The following is a 17129-nucleotide window of genomic DNA, read 5'->3' as shown; positions in this document are numbered from 1 at the left end:
TGAGCACCACTTTCCTAATCTATAGACAGGGCTGGTATCCCCTGCCTGCCCTCCTCTTAAGTGGTGTCACGAGGATAAGATTTAGTAAATGCCCTGGACACATGAGAAGAACAGCTGCTCATACGGGTCCCCAAATCACGCAGGGCTGCAACCCTAGACAGGTCCAAGGCACAGATTCCTGTGAGAGTCGGCTGGAAGGGAGGAAAATCCACCAAGGAGACACAGGCAGAGACATGGGGGGTGGGGAGCAGAGGCCTCCCAGCCACAGCAATGAAAGAATCTATAAATTCCCCAGGCCTGACCACACCTGAGTCAACAGATAAAACGGAGTTCCAAATTCTGTGAGTTGTGTACTCCTAGGACCCCACGCCCTCAGCCCCTCAGGGCCCAGCCTGGCCCCAGCTGCGCCTCTTGGGAAATCTCTCATTAGACCAGTGTTCAGGAGGGGATGTTCGGAAGAGTGGGCATCTCACTGGCTTGTTTGCCCATTTCACAGGGTAGTCCAAACAGGATGTGTATTAAAGCACGAGGCATCACGGTACCAAACCACAACATGCCCATCAGGACATTCTCATTAAAAAAAAAAAAAAAAAAAATCTGCTAACATAGCAGGCATGAAATGGCGGCATAAAAATCATGTCTTTTCCATAAAAGCTCAGGGCCCGGAATCAGACATGCTTAGTCTGAAACCTATTTTTGAGATTTTTCTAACTATGGGATCTTGGGCAAGTGAGTTAACCCTCTCTGTGCCTCATTTGAAAATAATAATAAAAGTATTAAATATAATAATTTAGCATAATAATAATTATACAATTTCTATAACAATAGAAATAACATTTGTATCTACTTCAAGTTGTTATAAGAATTTGTGTTGATGATAATTTTAAAAAACATTTATCAAGCATTTACTGGGTGTCAGCCATTTTGCCAAGTAAGAAGCGGCCTAACTCTGTAAGGAAAGGCACAGATCTGGGTAGAGACAGGTACAAATCCTGGTTCTAACACCAACAGATCGTGTGACCTTGAGCAAGCTGCTTAACCTCAACCGGCCCCTTTTCCTTCTCTGTAAAATGAGCATGGTAACCTCAAGGGTTGGGTGTTTGGGTTAAATTATGTAATCTATGTAAAGCACTTAGACTAGTACTCTAAGCACTATAACCAGCGCTCTAAGCACTATGACCAGTACAGTTATCACCAGAAGGGTTGGTTGGTATCGATTACTCAGAGCCTGACAGGTAGTTAGCCCTAATAAACAGACCACCGCAGGAAGGATGACTGTTCTGCCCAGGCTAGAGGCAGGGCTCCAGGCTCCCAGCTGGGAGCTGTCATGAAGACAACGCTCGCCCTCTGGTGGACACAGAAGGAAGAGAACAAGAGAACACAGTCTTGTCCCAAAGAGCCTGTTTCCCAGCAGGCATCCTCTCAAGACTCAGGTACAGAGAGTCTTGCGTTTAAGTGAACACAACTTTTGAATCATTGTTTTTTATTTTGCACCATTCTTTTTATTTTGCATTATTATTTTTCAGAAATTCCATGATTTCAAAATTTCTAATGTAAAGCGTTGGCCAGATGCCAGGGTTCCCCGTGCTTTCCCCAGAGCTTCCGATCACCCACCTACCCACCCAGTCTCCCGATGGAAAAAGAGCTTAATGGCCAAAATAGGCTCTTAATTGCGAAAATGTGCTCCGAACCTCCCTGAACTTCACTTACATCACATACAGTCTATTTGCACCCACTTCCCAAGGAACAACAATAAGTAAAACCTCTCTATCAGGACCAAACTCTGAGCGTCAGCATGTCCCAAGGTCAGCTCAGTGGGGCCCCTACTACTGAACTCTTCGTTCCAACACACCTGTGCCAAGAACCTGTGACTCGATGCACCAGGGTTGAGGCAGATGAGACAGAAGCAGACAAAGTTTATATCCCAGCAAGAAACAGAAAACAAACAAAAGTAAAAGATCATGAAATGTGCTTTGCAGAGCATTTTAAAAGGTAATAAAGTAATACAGATGGCGACTGCAGCCATGAAATTAAAAGACGCCTACTCCTTGGAAGGGAAGTTATGACCAACCTAGACAGCATATTAAAAAGCAGACACGTTACTTTGCCAACAAAGGTCCATCTAGTCAAACCTATGGTTTTTCTAGTGCTCATGTATGGATGTGAGAGTTGGACTGTGAAGAAACCTGAGCACCAAAGAATTGATGCTTTTGAACTGTAGTGTTGGAGAAGACTCTTGAGAGTCCCTTGGACTGCAAGGAGATCCAACCAGTCCATCCTAAAGGAGATCAGTCCTGAATGTTCATTGGAAGGACTGATGCTAAAGCTGAAACTCCAATACTTTGGCCACCTCGTGCGAAGACCTGACTCATTTGAAAAGACCCTGATGCTGGGAAAGATTGAAGGCAGGAGGAGAAGGGGACGACAGAGGATGAGATGGTTGGATGGCATCACCAACTCAATGGGTATGAGTTTGGATAGACTCTGGGAGTTGGTGATGGACAGGGAGGCCTGGTGTGCTGCGATTCATGGGGTCGCAAAGAGTCAGACACGACTGAGCGACTGAGCTGAACTGAAAGTAATACAGCAGAAGAGGCAATACGCCCACTTGACTGGGTGGTGGGGGAAGAAGGCCTTCGGAGAAAGTGACGTTTTTACTGAACAGAAAGACAAGAAAAAAAGCAGACATGTAAAAAAGTCAGGAGGAAGAGCATGTAGGCAGAGATATTCTGTGTAGCCAGAGAGGAGTGAAGCGGGGTAGAAGAGGAGGCAGTCAGGGATGGGCAAGCACGGGTCTTGGAGGGTCTAACAGGTCTGTGTTAGGAGATTAGATTTTATTCTGTGTAAAACGGGAAGCCAGAAGTGAAGTGAAATGAAATTCGCTCAGTCGTGTTCGACTCTTTGCAACTCCATGGACTATGCAGTCCATGGAGTTCTCTAGGCCAGAATACTGGAGTGGGTAGCCTTTCCCTTCTCCAGGGGATCTTCCCAACCCGGGGATTGAACCCAGGTCTCCTGCACTGCAGGAGGATTCTTTACTAGCCGAGCCACAAGGGAAGCCAGAGGAGTGCTTTAAAACAAAGAGTAGCAAGATATAATTTACATTTTAAGCAGACTCTTCGGGTTACTGGTTGTAAATGGAGCGGCTACTGCTGCTAAGTCGCTTCAGTCGTGTCCAACTCTGTGTGACCCCATAGACGGCAGCCCACCAGGCTCCCCTGTCCCTGGGATTCTCCAGGCAAGAACACTGGAGTGGGTTGCCATTTCCTTCTCCAATGCATGAAAAGTGAAAAGTGAAAGTGAAGTTGCTCAGTCGTGTCCAACTCCTAGCGACCCCATGGACTGCAGCCCAGCAGGCTCCTCCGTCCATAGGATTTTCCAGGCAAGAGTACTGGAGTGGGCCGCCATTGCCTTCTCCGTGTAAATGGAGGGGATAGTACAAAAATAGCAAACCAGTAACAAGGCTCCTGGATCTACTTGTTTCCCACTTTTTAAATTGAAGTAAAGTTGATTTACAATGTTATGTTAGCTTTAGGGGTACAGCAAAGTGATTCAGTTATACATATTTACCTGTATATGCCTATATTCTTTTTTTTCAATTCTTTCTCATTATACCTGCCGGACTCCTCTGTCCATGGGATTTCCCAGGCAAGAATACTGGAGTGGGTTGCCATTTCCTTCTCCATAGGATCTTCCCGACCCAGGGATCGAACCCAGGTCTCCCACATTGCAGGTGGATTCTTTACCATCTGAGCCACCAGGGAAGCCCTATAGTTTATTACAAGATATTGAATATAGTTCCCTGTACTATGTAGCAAAATCTTGTCATTTATCTACTTTATACATAGTTGTGTGCTCCCAACTTATCCCTTCCCCTACCCTTCCACTTTGGTAGCCGTAAGTGTGTTTTCTGTATCTGTGGGTCTATTTCCGTTTTGTAAATAAGTTCATTTGTAGTATTTTTTAGATTCCACATAAAGTGACATCATATAGCACTTGTCTTCCTTACTTCACTTATATGGTAATCTCCAGGTTAGAGCTACTTTATTTTTATTTATTCATTTTTTGGCTGTGCCCCTGCCATGTGGGATCTCAGTTCCCCAAACAGGGATCAACACCCATGTTCCCTGCATTGGAAGCGCAGAGTCTTAACCGCTGGACCACCAGGGAAGTTCCTGGATCTACTTTAAATGAAGTATTTACAAGACTCGCCCACGGGTGAGATGGGCACAAGCGCGTATGAGAAGAGGGGGATCTGGGTTTGCCTCCCTGCACCGACATGAGGAAGATAGGGAGAGGAGCAGGAGCCGTCTGGGCATGGGAATCCAGAATTCCGTATTGGACACGGCATGTGTGAGATGCCATGTGCTGATAATGAAGAGGAAGCGGAGCAGCCCAAACTAGAAAGGATGGAGACACAGGCAGGGGAGATCTCAAGGGCTGGCAGGTGGGGCTATGGGATCAGAGAAGGGAGCCCTCCTGAGGCGGAGTTCGGGTACTGCAACCTTGAAGTCAGGCTCACAGGGAGAAGCCGCCAGGAGGGAGGGAGTCAGAAAAACCAGGCCAAGGAGGGCCCCAGAAACTGGAAGAAGCGGGTGGCTGAATGAGTTGAATCTCAACTAGGACAGAAATTACCCCAGGATTTAGCGGTAGGGAGGTCACTGTAGCCTCGACAGGAACATCCTAGTGGGGTATGGGACGTGAAGTGGATGTCTCACCACCTTTTCCAGGCTTTTCTCCAACCCTCCTCCTGCTGAGGACCCCTCGGACAGGCCGGAGCCCCGGGAGTCACCCCATACCCTCACAGCTCCCACTGCTCTACCCGCTGACTCCACTGAAGCTCTGCGTCCGCATCAGCTCTGGCCTTGGTTCAGGCCACACCACCTCTTTGCTGGACTCGCAGCCGTGCCTCACTGACCCCCTTATCTCCAGGCTCCTCTCTCTAATCTGCCCCCGACACAGGCTGAGCGATGGCCCTGGAAGGCGTGGCTGACCCCGAGTCTCTCGTCCGGAAGTCTCCTGGACGCCCATCGTCCTCAGGATGACGGTCGGCTTCCACACTGTGACCTTGCCTCTTCGCCACCTTTTCATCTTTCCAGCTCCACTTCATCTGACCACCTCCTCCCTACCAAGGCCTTCAAAAGCTCTTGTTTGCGTGCTTTCCTGACTCATTCTGCGCCTCCTACAGCTAAAGTGTCACCTCCAAGAAGCCTCCCGTGACCACCCCCCACCCTTCCGGGCACCCAGCTGCGGCTCACGGCCGTTTACCTGCTGCACCGGTTCAATGGTCAGCTCCATGTAGCGACTGATGGCTGCCATCCTCCTGAGCGGCTTGCAGTGTGGGAGTGTGGTGAGCGGCACCCAATCCGAGTTCTTTCAAAGGAGACAGGAAGACAAAAGGGAAGAAGGAGACACTTTCTAAAAACAGGATTCCATTTTCTTCAACAGAATCCCTACAGTATTTTTCCTGTTCTTTTATGGCATATCTCACTTTCTACTTCCTATAAGACGTATCTTCTCTGTCTCTTTGATGTCACAGAAGGTGGGTGGGTCCAAAACTTTGCTGCACAGTGGAACTACCTGGGCTTCTTAAAAAACAGCTAATGTTTAGCTTTTAACCCCAGACATTCTGATTTAACCAGTGTGGAAGTGACCTGGAGAGTTTAAAAGCTCCCCAGATAATTGTAAAGTTTGACAAAGCTGGGAGACTACTTAGGTGGGTGCTAAACAAATGCTTTTAGAAGAAATGGTTCTCGAACTTTACTGTGCATCAGAAGCACCAAGAGGACTTATTAAAACAATTGAGCTGTGTTTTGGTAGAGCTTGGTGGACCCTAGAATTTACATTTCTAACAAGTTCTTGGGCGATGCTAGTCCAAGGACCACACTTTGAGAACCAGAGCTGTAAAGATTGCTGAAGAGATGCTGAAGGCTCTACTTACTCTCTTCAGAACACTAAACACATGAGGCTCTCTTGAAATATTTTAGCTCCTTTTTGGAATATAATTTCATAACAGATTCTAGAATGGAATGAAAATAACATCCGATTAGAGCCTTCCTCGGAACTTGGATCTTTGGTCCAAGAACCTGTATCGCCCCTTTTAGCTTGGCCATACCTACACTCCATCTCCTATTTCATTAACTCAGTCAGATTATGCTGTTAAAGCTAGAACATTTGGAGGAGTGGACCTGGCTCACTCACAGGGAGTCTCATTTCCACTCTGAAAGAAATGAGAATAGTGAAGAGTCTTCATAGGAGACTAGATTTTTTTTTCCTGAAAAAATTATCTTAGAAAAGAGGGAGCTGCTTTCTGTTCAAGTCTTTACAAGCTCTCTTATTATCATGAGGCACTTGTTCAATTATTTGCAGCCAAGGACTTCTGACAAAGACAAACTCCCTCAGTTAGCACAGTTCTCCTTACTTACAGGGGTCACCTGATTAAATCAGTAAAGACAGAGACAGACACATTTACAGATATGACATAATTGCCAAGGGTGGATCTTATTGTAAACAACACTTTAAAAATTAGCTTTTTAGCAATATCAGCTTTAAAAAAAATTGTGTTATTGGTGGTGATGCTGTGGATGTCAAATGTATGCAAAAGTAGGAACATAAGTTTTTACCAAACGTGGGCAAAAAGCACATTACTTCTAAACTCAAGTATTAATTTATATAGTAAGTGAACTTCAATATATGTATAAATTACCAAATAGCATAAGTGGACATTTGACTGTTTTATCGACATTGCTAAAAAATGTTCAAGTTTATGCAGTGATCAAAAAAAAAAAAACTTTAAAAATATTTTGTATTTGGAAAAACAGAGGATCCTCTTTTCTCAGGGCACTCAGCATTGGGCATAACCCACACTGGAGGGACCCCAAGATTCCCAGGCTGGGGCCCTGGCGAGGCTCTCCACCTCTGCCCACGCTGGGCACAGACACCGGTTAGCCCCATCCAGCTGGGAGACCTTGCCTCAGTCATTGCCTCCTGGTTTTCTTCCTCCTTCTCTGCAGAGGTCAGAAGGGCTTGGGTGTCGGGGTTCTCTCCCGCTTCAGAGGCAAATCCCAAGACCTGCCTCATCTTGCTCTTCATCACGCAGGAAAGGAAAATGATCTGAGAAGTGGAAGTTAAGGTTCAAGGAAGCAGAGAACTTCAGTCGCCTGACGCTGCCTTCACCTTGGCACCCGAGGGCTCCACCCTGGAGTGACGCCCTCACTCCCCAGAATCATCCTGCCAGGGGAGGCCCCAGAGCAGACACAAGACAATCTAAGGACAGAGCCAGGTCCAATTCTCTCTGTCCCCCTGGGGCCCACTACCCAGCCAGGTGCTCTAACAAGCACTTGGTGAATACTTGTTAAACCAAAGGATTGTGAAAACCATCTTCCTTGGCTTAGGAGGGACGGTACATGTAGTGGGTTGAACAGCGTCTCTCCAGATTCATATCCACCCATAACCTCAGAATGCGACTTTATTTGGAAACAGGGTCTTTGCTGATATCAAGAATTAGTTAAGATGAGGTTGGCAGTGGACTAGGGTGGATAAGGTAAGTCCCACAACAGGAACTTCAGAGGAAGGGAAGATAGGCAGAGATACACAAAAGGAAAAGGGCCACGTGACGATAGAGGCGGAAATGGGAGTTATGCGGCCAGGAACCAAGGCACCCCAGGAGCCCACCTGAAGCCGGAAAAGGCAGGGCAAGACTCTCTCCTGGAACCTTTGGAGGGAGTGTGGCCCTGTCTGGACTTGGGGCTTCTGGTCTCCAAAGCTGAGAGAATAAATTCCTTTGGCTTAAACCATCGAGTTTGTGGCAATGTGTTATGGCAACCTTGGGAGACTCAAACAGTAAGTGAGAAAATCTTTTTCGGAACTGTTTATGCTAAATCCCCAGGGTTTTTTCACACACTCCCTCCCCAGCAGAGGCTTATCCACTGTCAGCATCTCCACCCGCCACTGTCTGAGCTTAGCCTGCCCTTGAGGCCCTCACACCAAGGTCACTGGGGTGTCAGCACATCGGGCAACATCCCCTTGGGGACAAGAAAGGGGGACAGCTTTTCTCCCTGCTTCCCCACCCCAGGCTCCAGCACCAAATAGGACAGGAAGCGCAGGATCAGCTGTGCAGGCCAAGTCAGCTCGCAGAGCCCTTTCCGGCCCAAGAGAAAGACAAGACAAAGGTGGGAAAACAGATTCATGGAGGGTGGGGCCGACGCAGCGGGAAGCAGCATGGAGACAGGAGCTGGCTCTTCTCTGAGCCCAGGGCCAAGAAGTTCACATTCCCTCTGCCGTTTCATAGAGCTCCAGTCAAGAGATCCTTCTGCTTATTTAAAAAAAAAAAAAAAAGGAACAAAACACAGAATTTCACACTGCAATTGTGTCTGCCTGCCCTAGGCTTCAAACCACCACCCTGGCCACTGAGAAAGAATTCTTTCTACCAAGCGGGTAGGAGGGCGTGGTGGGGCAGAGGGGAGACGAGACACAGGCAGTCCAGCCCCGGGACCTGGGGTGGATACAGACAGGTCCAGCGCTGCACGGCCGAGCGAGGTCAGGAACCAGGGCGTGGCCCGCAGCAGGTACTCAGGCCGCCGGTCATGGGCCACGATGGCCGAGGCGTAGAGGAGACCAGCCAGGGCTGACAGGAGCCGGGTCCACAGGTGGATGGAAGGAAATGTCCTACCCCGGCACTGGGCAGAGAGAGGAAGGGGCTGCGCTGGGAGGAGGACTGCCGCCTCGCCCAGCTCCCTTCGGTTGATTCTAAGACCCAGGCCCCTTGATGTGAGAGGTTGGAGGGCAAGCCCTCTGACCAAGGCCGGCCCCCAGAGGAGTTGTTTCCATTGGGCTCCCAGCTGCTTCCAGGAATTCTCTGGCAGTCTGGTGGACTGCACGCTTTCACGGCAGGGGACACAGGTTCGATCCCTGGTCAGGAACCTAGGATCCCACAAGCCATGAGCCAAGGCCAAAAAAAAAAAAAAGTTGTCCCCTTTGTCTGGTGAACTCCTATTCATTCCTCAGAACCTGGCTTAAAATCAACTCTGGGAAACCATCTCTTACTGCCTCCACCCTAAGGGGAGCAAGTAAGTCCTTCTTCTGTGTCCCTCACACCTGACATACCCCTCTACCAGAGTGCCTTTCACGCTGGTCATGACTTAGCTCTTTACACATCTGTCTTCTCAGTAGACAGAGAGCTCCTCAGAGCAGGGCTGAGGGCCCCGCCATCTCGGTGCCCTGGAACCCAGCACTGGGCAGGAGCCCGTGAATTTCAGTGGAGAGAGCATAAGGGAGATAGAATCATGGAGAGCCAAGCCCTGACCCTTCTCTTCCTGGGACCACCAACTCCGAACCAGCCCAGATGGGAAAGTCAGGGAAATTAGAGATAACATTCTGGTAATTTTTGAAGCCAAGGGGATATTTTTGGAGAATGAGTCATGAATATTGGTCTTTTTAAAAGAAAACATATGCAATATCTATATGTAAGTACCATTTACAGGTATAAAGTCACTTTCTATACACATTAAGTATATAAACACATATGTATTTCCAATTCATACAATTACATAGGTATTTAAATTAACACAGAATACATACACATGTATATGTGTGTGTATATATATACACACATGTGTTTACATATATATATACACATGTGTGTTTACATACATACATATATATATATACACGTGTATTTACATATATATATACATAAACTTAGTCTGCTCATTAGATGACTGTATTTGGAGACATGCAGGCCTTGCCTAAGGAATGGACAAAATTCAAGAGAAAAAGCATGTTTTGGTCAATTTTCCCCATTTTAATTTTAATCCTCAAAAGGACTGAATTCCCAGTGGTTGGAACTCTGCACTTTCACTGCCAAGGGCCTGGGTTCAATCCCTGATCAGGGAATTAGGATCTCACAAGCCATGCAGAGCAGCCAAGGAAAAGGAAACAAAAAAAAGATTCCTCAGGAGTGTTAGGTCTCCCTCTGGGTCTCTTCCAACTTTGTTCCCAGGCTTCCCTGTTTCAACTCTGGGAAACCATCCCTTACCACCTCCACCCTAAGGGGAGCAAGTAATTCCTTCCTTCCACCACCACTACCTGCTGGTGGCTTAGTGTAAAAAATCCACTGCCAGCGCAGGAGATGCAGATGTGGGTTCGATCCCTGGGTTGGGAAAATACCCTGGAGATGGAAATGGCAACTCATTCCAGTATTCTTGCCTGGGAAATCTCATGGACAGAGGAGCCTGGAGGGCTACAGTCTACGGGGTTACAGAGTCAGACAGGACTTAACAACTAAACCACCACAACACCCCTAAACAGACAGCACCCAGCTGGGGAGGGTGACTCCCGAACCACTAGCCCCAGAGGCTGTAGGTAGAGTGACACCCCTTCCCTTGGCTCTTCTTACCTCACACAATGCAGGCAGCACCACTATACCAAGAAACCCTTGGGGTCCTCCAGCCCACCCACCCCATTTTACAGGGGACACTGATGGCTAGAGGGGCAGTGACATGCAGAGAGGGGCTCAGCGGGGGGAGCCCTCTGCTCTCACTCTGGTGCCAACTCATGCCCAGTACCATCTGACTCAACACTCAAGCTCTTGTCAGTGTTGGTACTAGGGCTCTGGAGGGCTAGAGGGCTGTTTGCCTGTGGCGCTGGGCACACAGCAGGTGCCTCAAGCATCGCTGCTTGAAGACTGGAACTGGCTTGGTGACTCAAGATGTGGCGGGAGCTTCTCCAGCACACTCGGGCCTGCCTAACAGTTCAGGACTGATGGTTGAGGGGACAACCCATCTGGTGGTTGCCTGGCAAATCTGTGCTGGGGGTCAGAAGTGGGCCATGCCTCAGCTGCTCCTGCAGCAGCAGTGATTCCCCATGTTGTCAGCACAGGGCTCTACCGATCAGAGCACGTTCACACTCCTTGTCCCATTCAAGGACTTGCCCCTGGAAAAATGGCATCTTCTCCCACCAAAGCTACCCAGCCAGACTGCTCAGTGCCCCCACCAAGGGTAAGTTAGAAGCAGCTTCTGGGGGATCCAGGGTCTGAGGCCATGCTGGCTCAGCTTCCATTGCACCCCAGTCTTGCTGGCTTTCTTCCTAATGAGGGAACCCTAGTTCTGGGCTTTTGTTCACTAGACCAGACACACTCAGGGCTGGCAGTCTCTCCTAGATTACCCAGCTCAGTCCCAATGTAATCTCCCTCTATCTTCCTGCCAAGGGGAGTCATCTGGCTTGAATGCCTCTAGTGATGAGGAGCTCACTACCTACTAAAGCAGGAATAAATAACAATACCGATTGCTCTCAACATGCCAGCCACTGGGCAAAGTGTCTAACCCATGGAGTCTTTTCTTTCACTGAATGGGATGTGGCCCTTCCAGTAACCTCCTGGTTATTGGTTCCGGTCTTGGTTCTGATCACTAAGACTGCAGAGAACAAGGCTACTCTTTCTGCCCCAAGACAGCTCTCCATTTCCTGTATCCATGAACTCCCTATTTTCTAGGCCAGATATAGTCGCTCAGTAAGAAATGTCTCCTGGCACTACCCTGGGCAGACCCCAAATGTCTGGCACACAGCGAGAAGTAAAACAGAAAGGGTGACTGCTCTCACGGTGCCAACTCTCTGCTGGGGAACCAGGCAGCCACTTGGCAAATAACTAAAGGAGCTAATTTCAGGCTGTGATAAGTGTGATCAAGAAAATGAAGCAGAGGGAGGAACCCAGGGGTGGGGCTGGCCTGGGGTATTTTAGGGGAGCTGGTGTTATGGGTTGGATTGAGTTTCCCTAAAAAGACACTGGAGTCCAACTCCCAGAGCTAGTAAATGTAGCCTTATTTAGAAGTAGGGTCTATGTAGATGACCAAGCTAAGCTGAGGTTAGGATGAGCCCTGATCCAAGATGACTATTCCTTATGAAAAGGGGAAAGTCAGGTACAGGAATGTATGGAGGAAAGGCCACGGGAAGACTACATGCATTGGTGGATGTGCACACACACACACTCGGAGAACACCACACAAATCCTGGAGTTGTACTGCCACCAGTCAGGGAACTAGCAGAAGCTCAGAGAACAGCCTGAAACAGACCCCTCTCTAGGGCCTTCAGAGGGAGCATGGCCCTGACACTTTGGGGTTGGGCCTCTGGCCGCTGAGACTTAAAGACAATACATTTCTGCTGTTCCAAGTCTGTGACACTTTGTTACTGCAGGTGAGAGAAACTTTTACAATACAGGTGGCCAGGGCCCTGCAGCAATTCCTTCAAAGGCTGTCATGTGACACAGCTTCCCAGCCCCACACCACCCTGAAGACCCATCCCAGGGGGGCTGAACTGAGCACAGTGCTCCCCACACTCACCTCCGTTGATCTGGAGATCGCACCTTTGCTGAGGAGGCCCGGTGCCCTGGGAGGTTTCAGGCTGCAGCTCTCAGAGTGCTCAACTAAGACCCCGCCATCCCCAAATCCTGTTCTCCTGGAACTGCTATTAAATCACAGCGCTGGGGCTTCCCTGGTGGTCCAGTGGCTAAGACTCTGCACTCCCAGTGCAGCGGGCCCCAGTTCGATCCCTGGTCAGGGAACTAGATCCCACAACTAAAGATCCCATGAGCCGCAACAAAGATCAAACATCCTGAGTGCTGCAGTTAAGACCCGGCCCAGCCGAATAAATAAATTAATGTAAAGAAAACACAGTACTCTTGGGCAAGTGACTGTTCTAAGACTAAATGATGGGCTGGCACATTTCTGGGGTCATGTAATATGTGGTTCTCTTGCAGGTGCCCTCTTGCCTTGGTGGCCTTTCCTGCGCTCTCCTCTGCCCCTGTTGCCTCCCCTCGCCTCTGCTTCCTCAGGCCCCACCCTGTCTTCCTGCCAACCTGGGCACCCCCAGCACCCAGCAGTGTCAACAGTTTCCACCCTCATTCATTTGCACAACGCAGAGGTTTCTCTCTCTCTTTTCCAAATCCCCAAACATTTGATTCTCTTTCTTAGAGCATTCAAACACCTTGTTTTCCATTTCTCTGTCTTCTTGAGACTGAGCTCGCCAAGGGCAAGCAGGGCATCTCAAGTCATGTCTGTTTACCCCAGGGGAGTGGCCAACATAGGGCTTCCTTTACCCCAGACACCGGGAAAATATCTGCCAACAAGACACTCTCGAATATAAAGAGCCCAGGAGCTGAACAATCCTATCTTCTAAAACCTCAAACCTTTTCATTCCTTAATAGGATGCTTGTTCATCCAAACCCAGGGGCTCCTTCCTGAGAACCTGTTTCTCATTTGCTACAAGAAATAGAGTGGACACAGAGCCCTCCCGCTGTGAGCCTCAGGATCCCTGGAGCCTGGGCCCAGCTGCCCTCTGTCCCGCACATACATATACACAAACACACCCCCCCATACATACACACACGGCTGTGCACACGGGGACACCATCTCTCCACCCCAGTGACCTGGAGCTGGGAGGATGGTCCCAAATGCCCTAAGACCTGCAGGGGTGACCCCACAGTCCCAGCCCCAGGCTCACGATTCTGGAGAGTGGGGGGATCCGGGAAACCCAGGAGCCCAAGGCCGCGATGCCACCCAGCAGGAAGCCGAGGATTTCTGTATTGTCCTGTGGGAACAGTGATACACTCAGCACCCGGGGGAGACTCCCAGGCACACTGGGACCACCCTTTTCTGCTTTTAGGTGGTTATTCCCAGCAAGGCCTAGGCCTGGCTCCCACCCCCAGGACACTGATTGGGACTGTGTGGAGGGGAGGGACCCGTATTCCTCGACATCATACCCCTCTCCCCCAGCCCGAGCAGGCCTGGCCTCACCTGCACCAGGATGCCCAGCAGCCTCCTCTGCAGCCCTCGGTCATGGCCTGAAGCCCATGGGATGGCGGCCCACAGAGCCCAGCCCGGGCCCAGGCTCAGTGGCAGGACCAGGGCAAACACGCTGGCCTGGAGCCGCCGCCTCCTCTTCCTCTCCCGGGAGCCCCGTCCTGCAACAGACACCAAGATCCTGCTCAGCTGCCAGGATCTGGAACCCAACAGACAGCTGCGTGGGAAGAACTGGTGTTGACCCCGGCCACGAGGCCAGGACGTGCTCCCACGTTGTCCCACAGGCCAGACCTTGCCCACTCTTGAAGGGCCTGTGGTAATGCCCTCCCATTCCCCCCACCCCCCATGCCTGGTGCTCTTCCCCTTCCTCAGCCTTTCACGTCATTTTATGTTTCAAGGCAGGTCAGCATTATCCTTTATCACATACATCTGTGTGCACACAGTGCTGTTCATCCTAGACAGGAGCCCCCTAAGGGCAGGCACTGTGCCTAGGCAGCTCTAGAATCTGCACAGAGCCTGGCACTGAGCGGAGCCCGCACAAGCTTGGTGAATGCCCTATGAGTGGGCAGAGTGGTGCCAAGGCATCAAAACTGTGAGCAGAAGAAGCATCATCTTTGAAAGACCCCTCGAAATAGAAGGCAGATCCTCCGCTGAACAACTCCAAAAAGAGCATTCCTCCTCTGGGCAGCACTGAGCCCAAGGATATCTTACATTACGCCCTGGTGCAAGCACTTCCTTTTAAGATGACGGTCTGAGCGTGTTGCTGCCCCTTGTCAGGGACATCTGGTCCCACATACTCCCAGCCTACTCATCCCATCTCAGCCACCTCCAGTCTCTGCTCTGCCTGAGGCTGTGCAGGTCCTTTCCTGGACTCCATTTCCAGCAGTGGTGGGGCTTCACCTGGAGCCCCTGGACTTGCACACTGAGTATCACTGTCTGTCCCCTAAGCCCTGCCCCCTCCTTCTTCCTGACCTCTTCCCAGGCTGCTCTTTCATCTGGAAAGCCCTTTCCTGTGGTCCCAGTTCCAACGTCACCTTCTCCCGACACCTGCAGACCCTCCCCTCCTCTGCTGCTCACTGTGTGCACACCCCTCACTAGCAGCGCTAACTACCTTTTAGGGCCCGGATCTCTTGCTCTGGCTGAGGCCGGGGAGCTCGCTCATTCATCTGTACCTGGCAGGGGCCCAGCTCAGGCATGACAGGGAGAGGTGCTGATGAATGAAATGAGTGGATGATGAAGTCAGGAACAGGTGGCAGCACACTCACCTGAATTAGACTTGAATTTGGAGCCACAGACTGGGAAAAGAATGGACACAAAGTTCACCAGGTCGACAGCTGCTAGGTAGGCACCAGTGAAGACCTGCGAGCAAAGGAAAGGTCTTGGTGTTCAAACCTCTTTCCACAGCTGTAGTACCTCTCGTTCTGGATCTCCTCCACCACGTATGTTCCACTGAAATAGGGTTTCCAGGGATACCTCCCACCCCACAGAGGTTGGTTATCACCTCCATTTGGGGAAATGGGGTTTTGCTCAAGTGACCAAAGCCATTATGAAAACGTGCATCATAGAGATGGGACAAGATCCCAGCCCGCCACACTTTCCATTGTACGGCGTAGTCTTGTGCAACTCTGGCCCAGCCACTGATCTTCCCAGGGCCTCTGTTTCCTCATCTGTGAAGCAGAGATAATAACAGCACTTCTCTCAGTGTGAAGCCGATGATATGAGCCGACACATGGAAAGTTGCTTAGGCTGGTGATCGGAGGAAAGTAAGATGCGCCTGCCGAAACTTGCACTCGCTACTGCCACTATAGTGGACGCCTGAACAGCTCACTTCCTTGCAGCGGAAATTCTGAGTGTCACTTTACAGCAGGTCCTCTGTATCCTCTGTTCTGCATCCATAGATTCAACCACCCGTGGATCGTGGGGTGTCATAGTGTGTGTTATTTGAAAAAAATCCACGTATAAGTGATTGCACACAGTTCAAACCCGTGTTGTTCAAGGGTCCACTGCATTTAGTGCTTAACAGCATGTGTTCTAGGGTTTGAATCCTGACACTGCTACTTACAAGAGAGTGCCTGTAGCAGGGTTATGTAATCTCGCTACACCTCTCCACACCTCTTTTACACCTCATGTGTAAAACAGGGATGATGCGAGCACCCATAATTTAAGGATTAAGTGAATTAATATATGAAAAGCCCTTGCTATTTAATAAATATCAGTTATTATTGGACTTGAGCTGAACTTCATTATCTTTTATCAGCTAGTGAGAATTGCCTCCAAAATGAAAGGTGATTTGTTTTTCTGATAGAATGCTGCACACAGCAGGGTCTAGAACTCTTCAAATCTGTGTCCAACCGCCAGGCTGCCCTCCTTCACATCTCCCTGGGTGGCAAAAGGCCAGGACCAGCCCCCTAAAGTGGGGCCCACAGGTCCTTCTTCCTTGGGATATGTGTTTTGAGATAGGCCCCTTTCTACACAGATTTGTTTAAGGTCCCAGACTTTGGAAAAACATGAAATGTTTCTCATTTGCTCCAAAGCCCACATCACCACCTGGGAAAGGATTCAGATACCCCTGCATGAGTGGGGGCAGTGCCTGGGCTCTAAAAAACAGTAACAGCACCCATCTTTTTTTTTTTTTTAATTGGACATCTACTATGTGCCAGCTCCTGTTTTAAGTGCTGGGGAGACGGCACTGAATTAAAGTTGTTGCCCTTATGAAGCTGACATGCTAGTAAGGGTTAACATGTAATAAAGAATAGACGTAATGAATAAAGTGAAGCAGATGGTACATTGAGGGGGAAATGAGCAGGATGAGGGGTCTGGAGCAGCTGTGGGAGACGCAGGGCACAATTTTAAACAGATGGTCAGGAGGTCTTATTGAGAGGAGATTTTTGAGCAAAGACTTGAAGGAGGTGAGCATTGACTCACGTGGTTATTGGAGGAGCAGAAAGGCCAGCAGGGGCACAGACACTAGGGCAAAGCTGCTTTGCATGGGGAAGGAACAAAACAGAAGCCACTGTCACCTGTGGTCCCAACCCACCTGAATGGTGAGCTGTTTGGCCAGAATTGCCCCAATGGTGTCACACAGACTGATCAGGAGGCAGCACGCAGCCCATAACGCTGACTGGTCCCGTCCAGATTTCCTCCCGCATCTCAGATACAGAAGCCTGTGGGGACAGACGGGAGTGCAGACAGAATACAAAGATGTAAGGTTGGGCTCCCAGAGCTGGTGTCTGAAAAAGGCAGTTGTGACTTGGTGTCCTTACGAATCACTTTCTTCCCCATATATTCAGCAGGTGTTTTTGACCTTAGTTTACAGATGCAAAAAGTAAAGGATGGAAA

The 17129-nt window shown here is 49.6% G+C and overlaps 1 protein-coding gene across 1 annotated transcript in view; it reads right to left on the bottom strand.

The window, feature by feature from the left end:
• The window catches only part of TMEM44 (transmembrane protein 44), a 41877-nt gene that overhangs the window by 22348 nt on the left and 2400 nt on the right, over positions 1-17129 (bottom strand). Inside the window, exons 2-8 of the mRNA XM_068983970.1 lie at positions 16828-16954; positions 15056-15149; positions 13785-13951; positions 13492-13578; positions 8508-8678; positions 6973-7113; positions 5269-5373 (exon numbers count right to left, since the gene is read on the bottom strand). Coding sequence (XP_068840071.1) covers positions 5269-5373; positions 6973-7113; positions 8508-8678; positions 13492-13578; positions 13785-13951; positions 15056-15149; positions 16828-16954 — 892 coding nt within the window. The remainder of the gene's footprint in view (positions 1-5268; positions 5374-6972; positions 7114-8507; positions 8679-13491; positions 13579-13784; positions 13952-15055; positions 15150-16827; positions 16955-17129) is intronic.

The sequence above is a fragment of the Capricornis sumatraensis genome, chromosome 1 (assembly GCF_032405125.1).
Source record: "Capricornis sumatraensis isolate serow.1 chromosome 1, serow.2, whole genome shotgun sequence".
Classification (NCBI taxonomy): domain Eukaryota; kingdom Metazoa; phylum Chordata; class Mammalia; order Artiodactyla; family Bovidae; genus Capricornis; species Capricornis sumatraensis.
The sequence above is the reverse complement of the archived record's forward strand: the minus strand, read 5'-3'. Positions and strand labels throughout refer to the sequence as shown.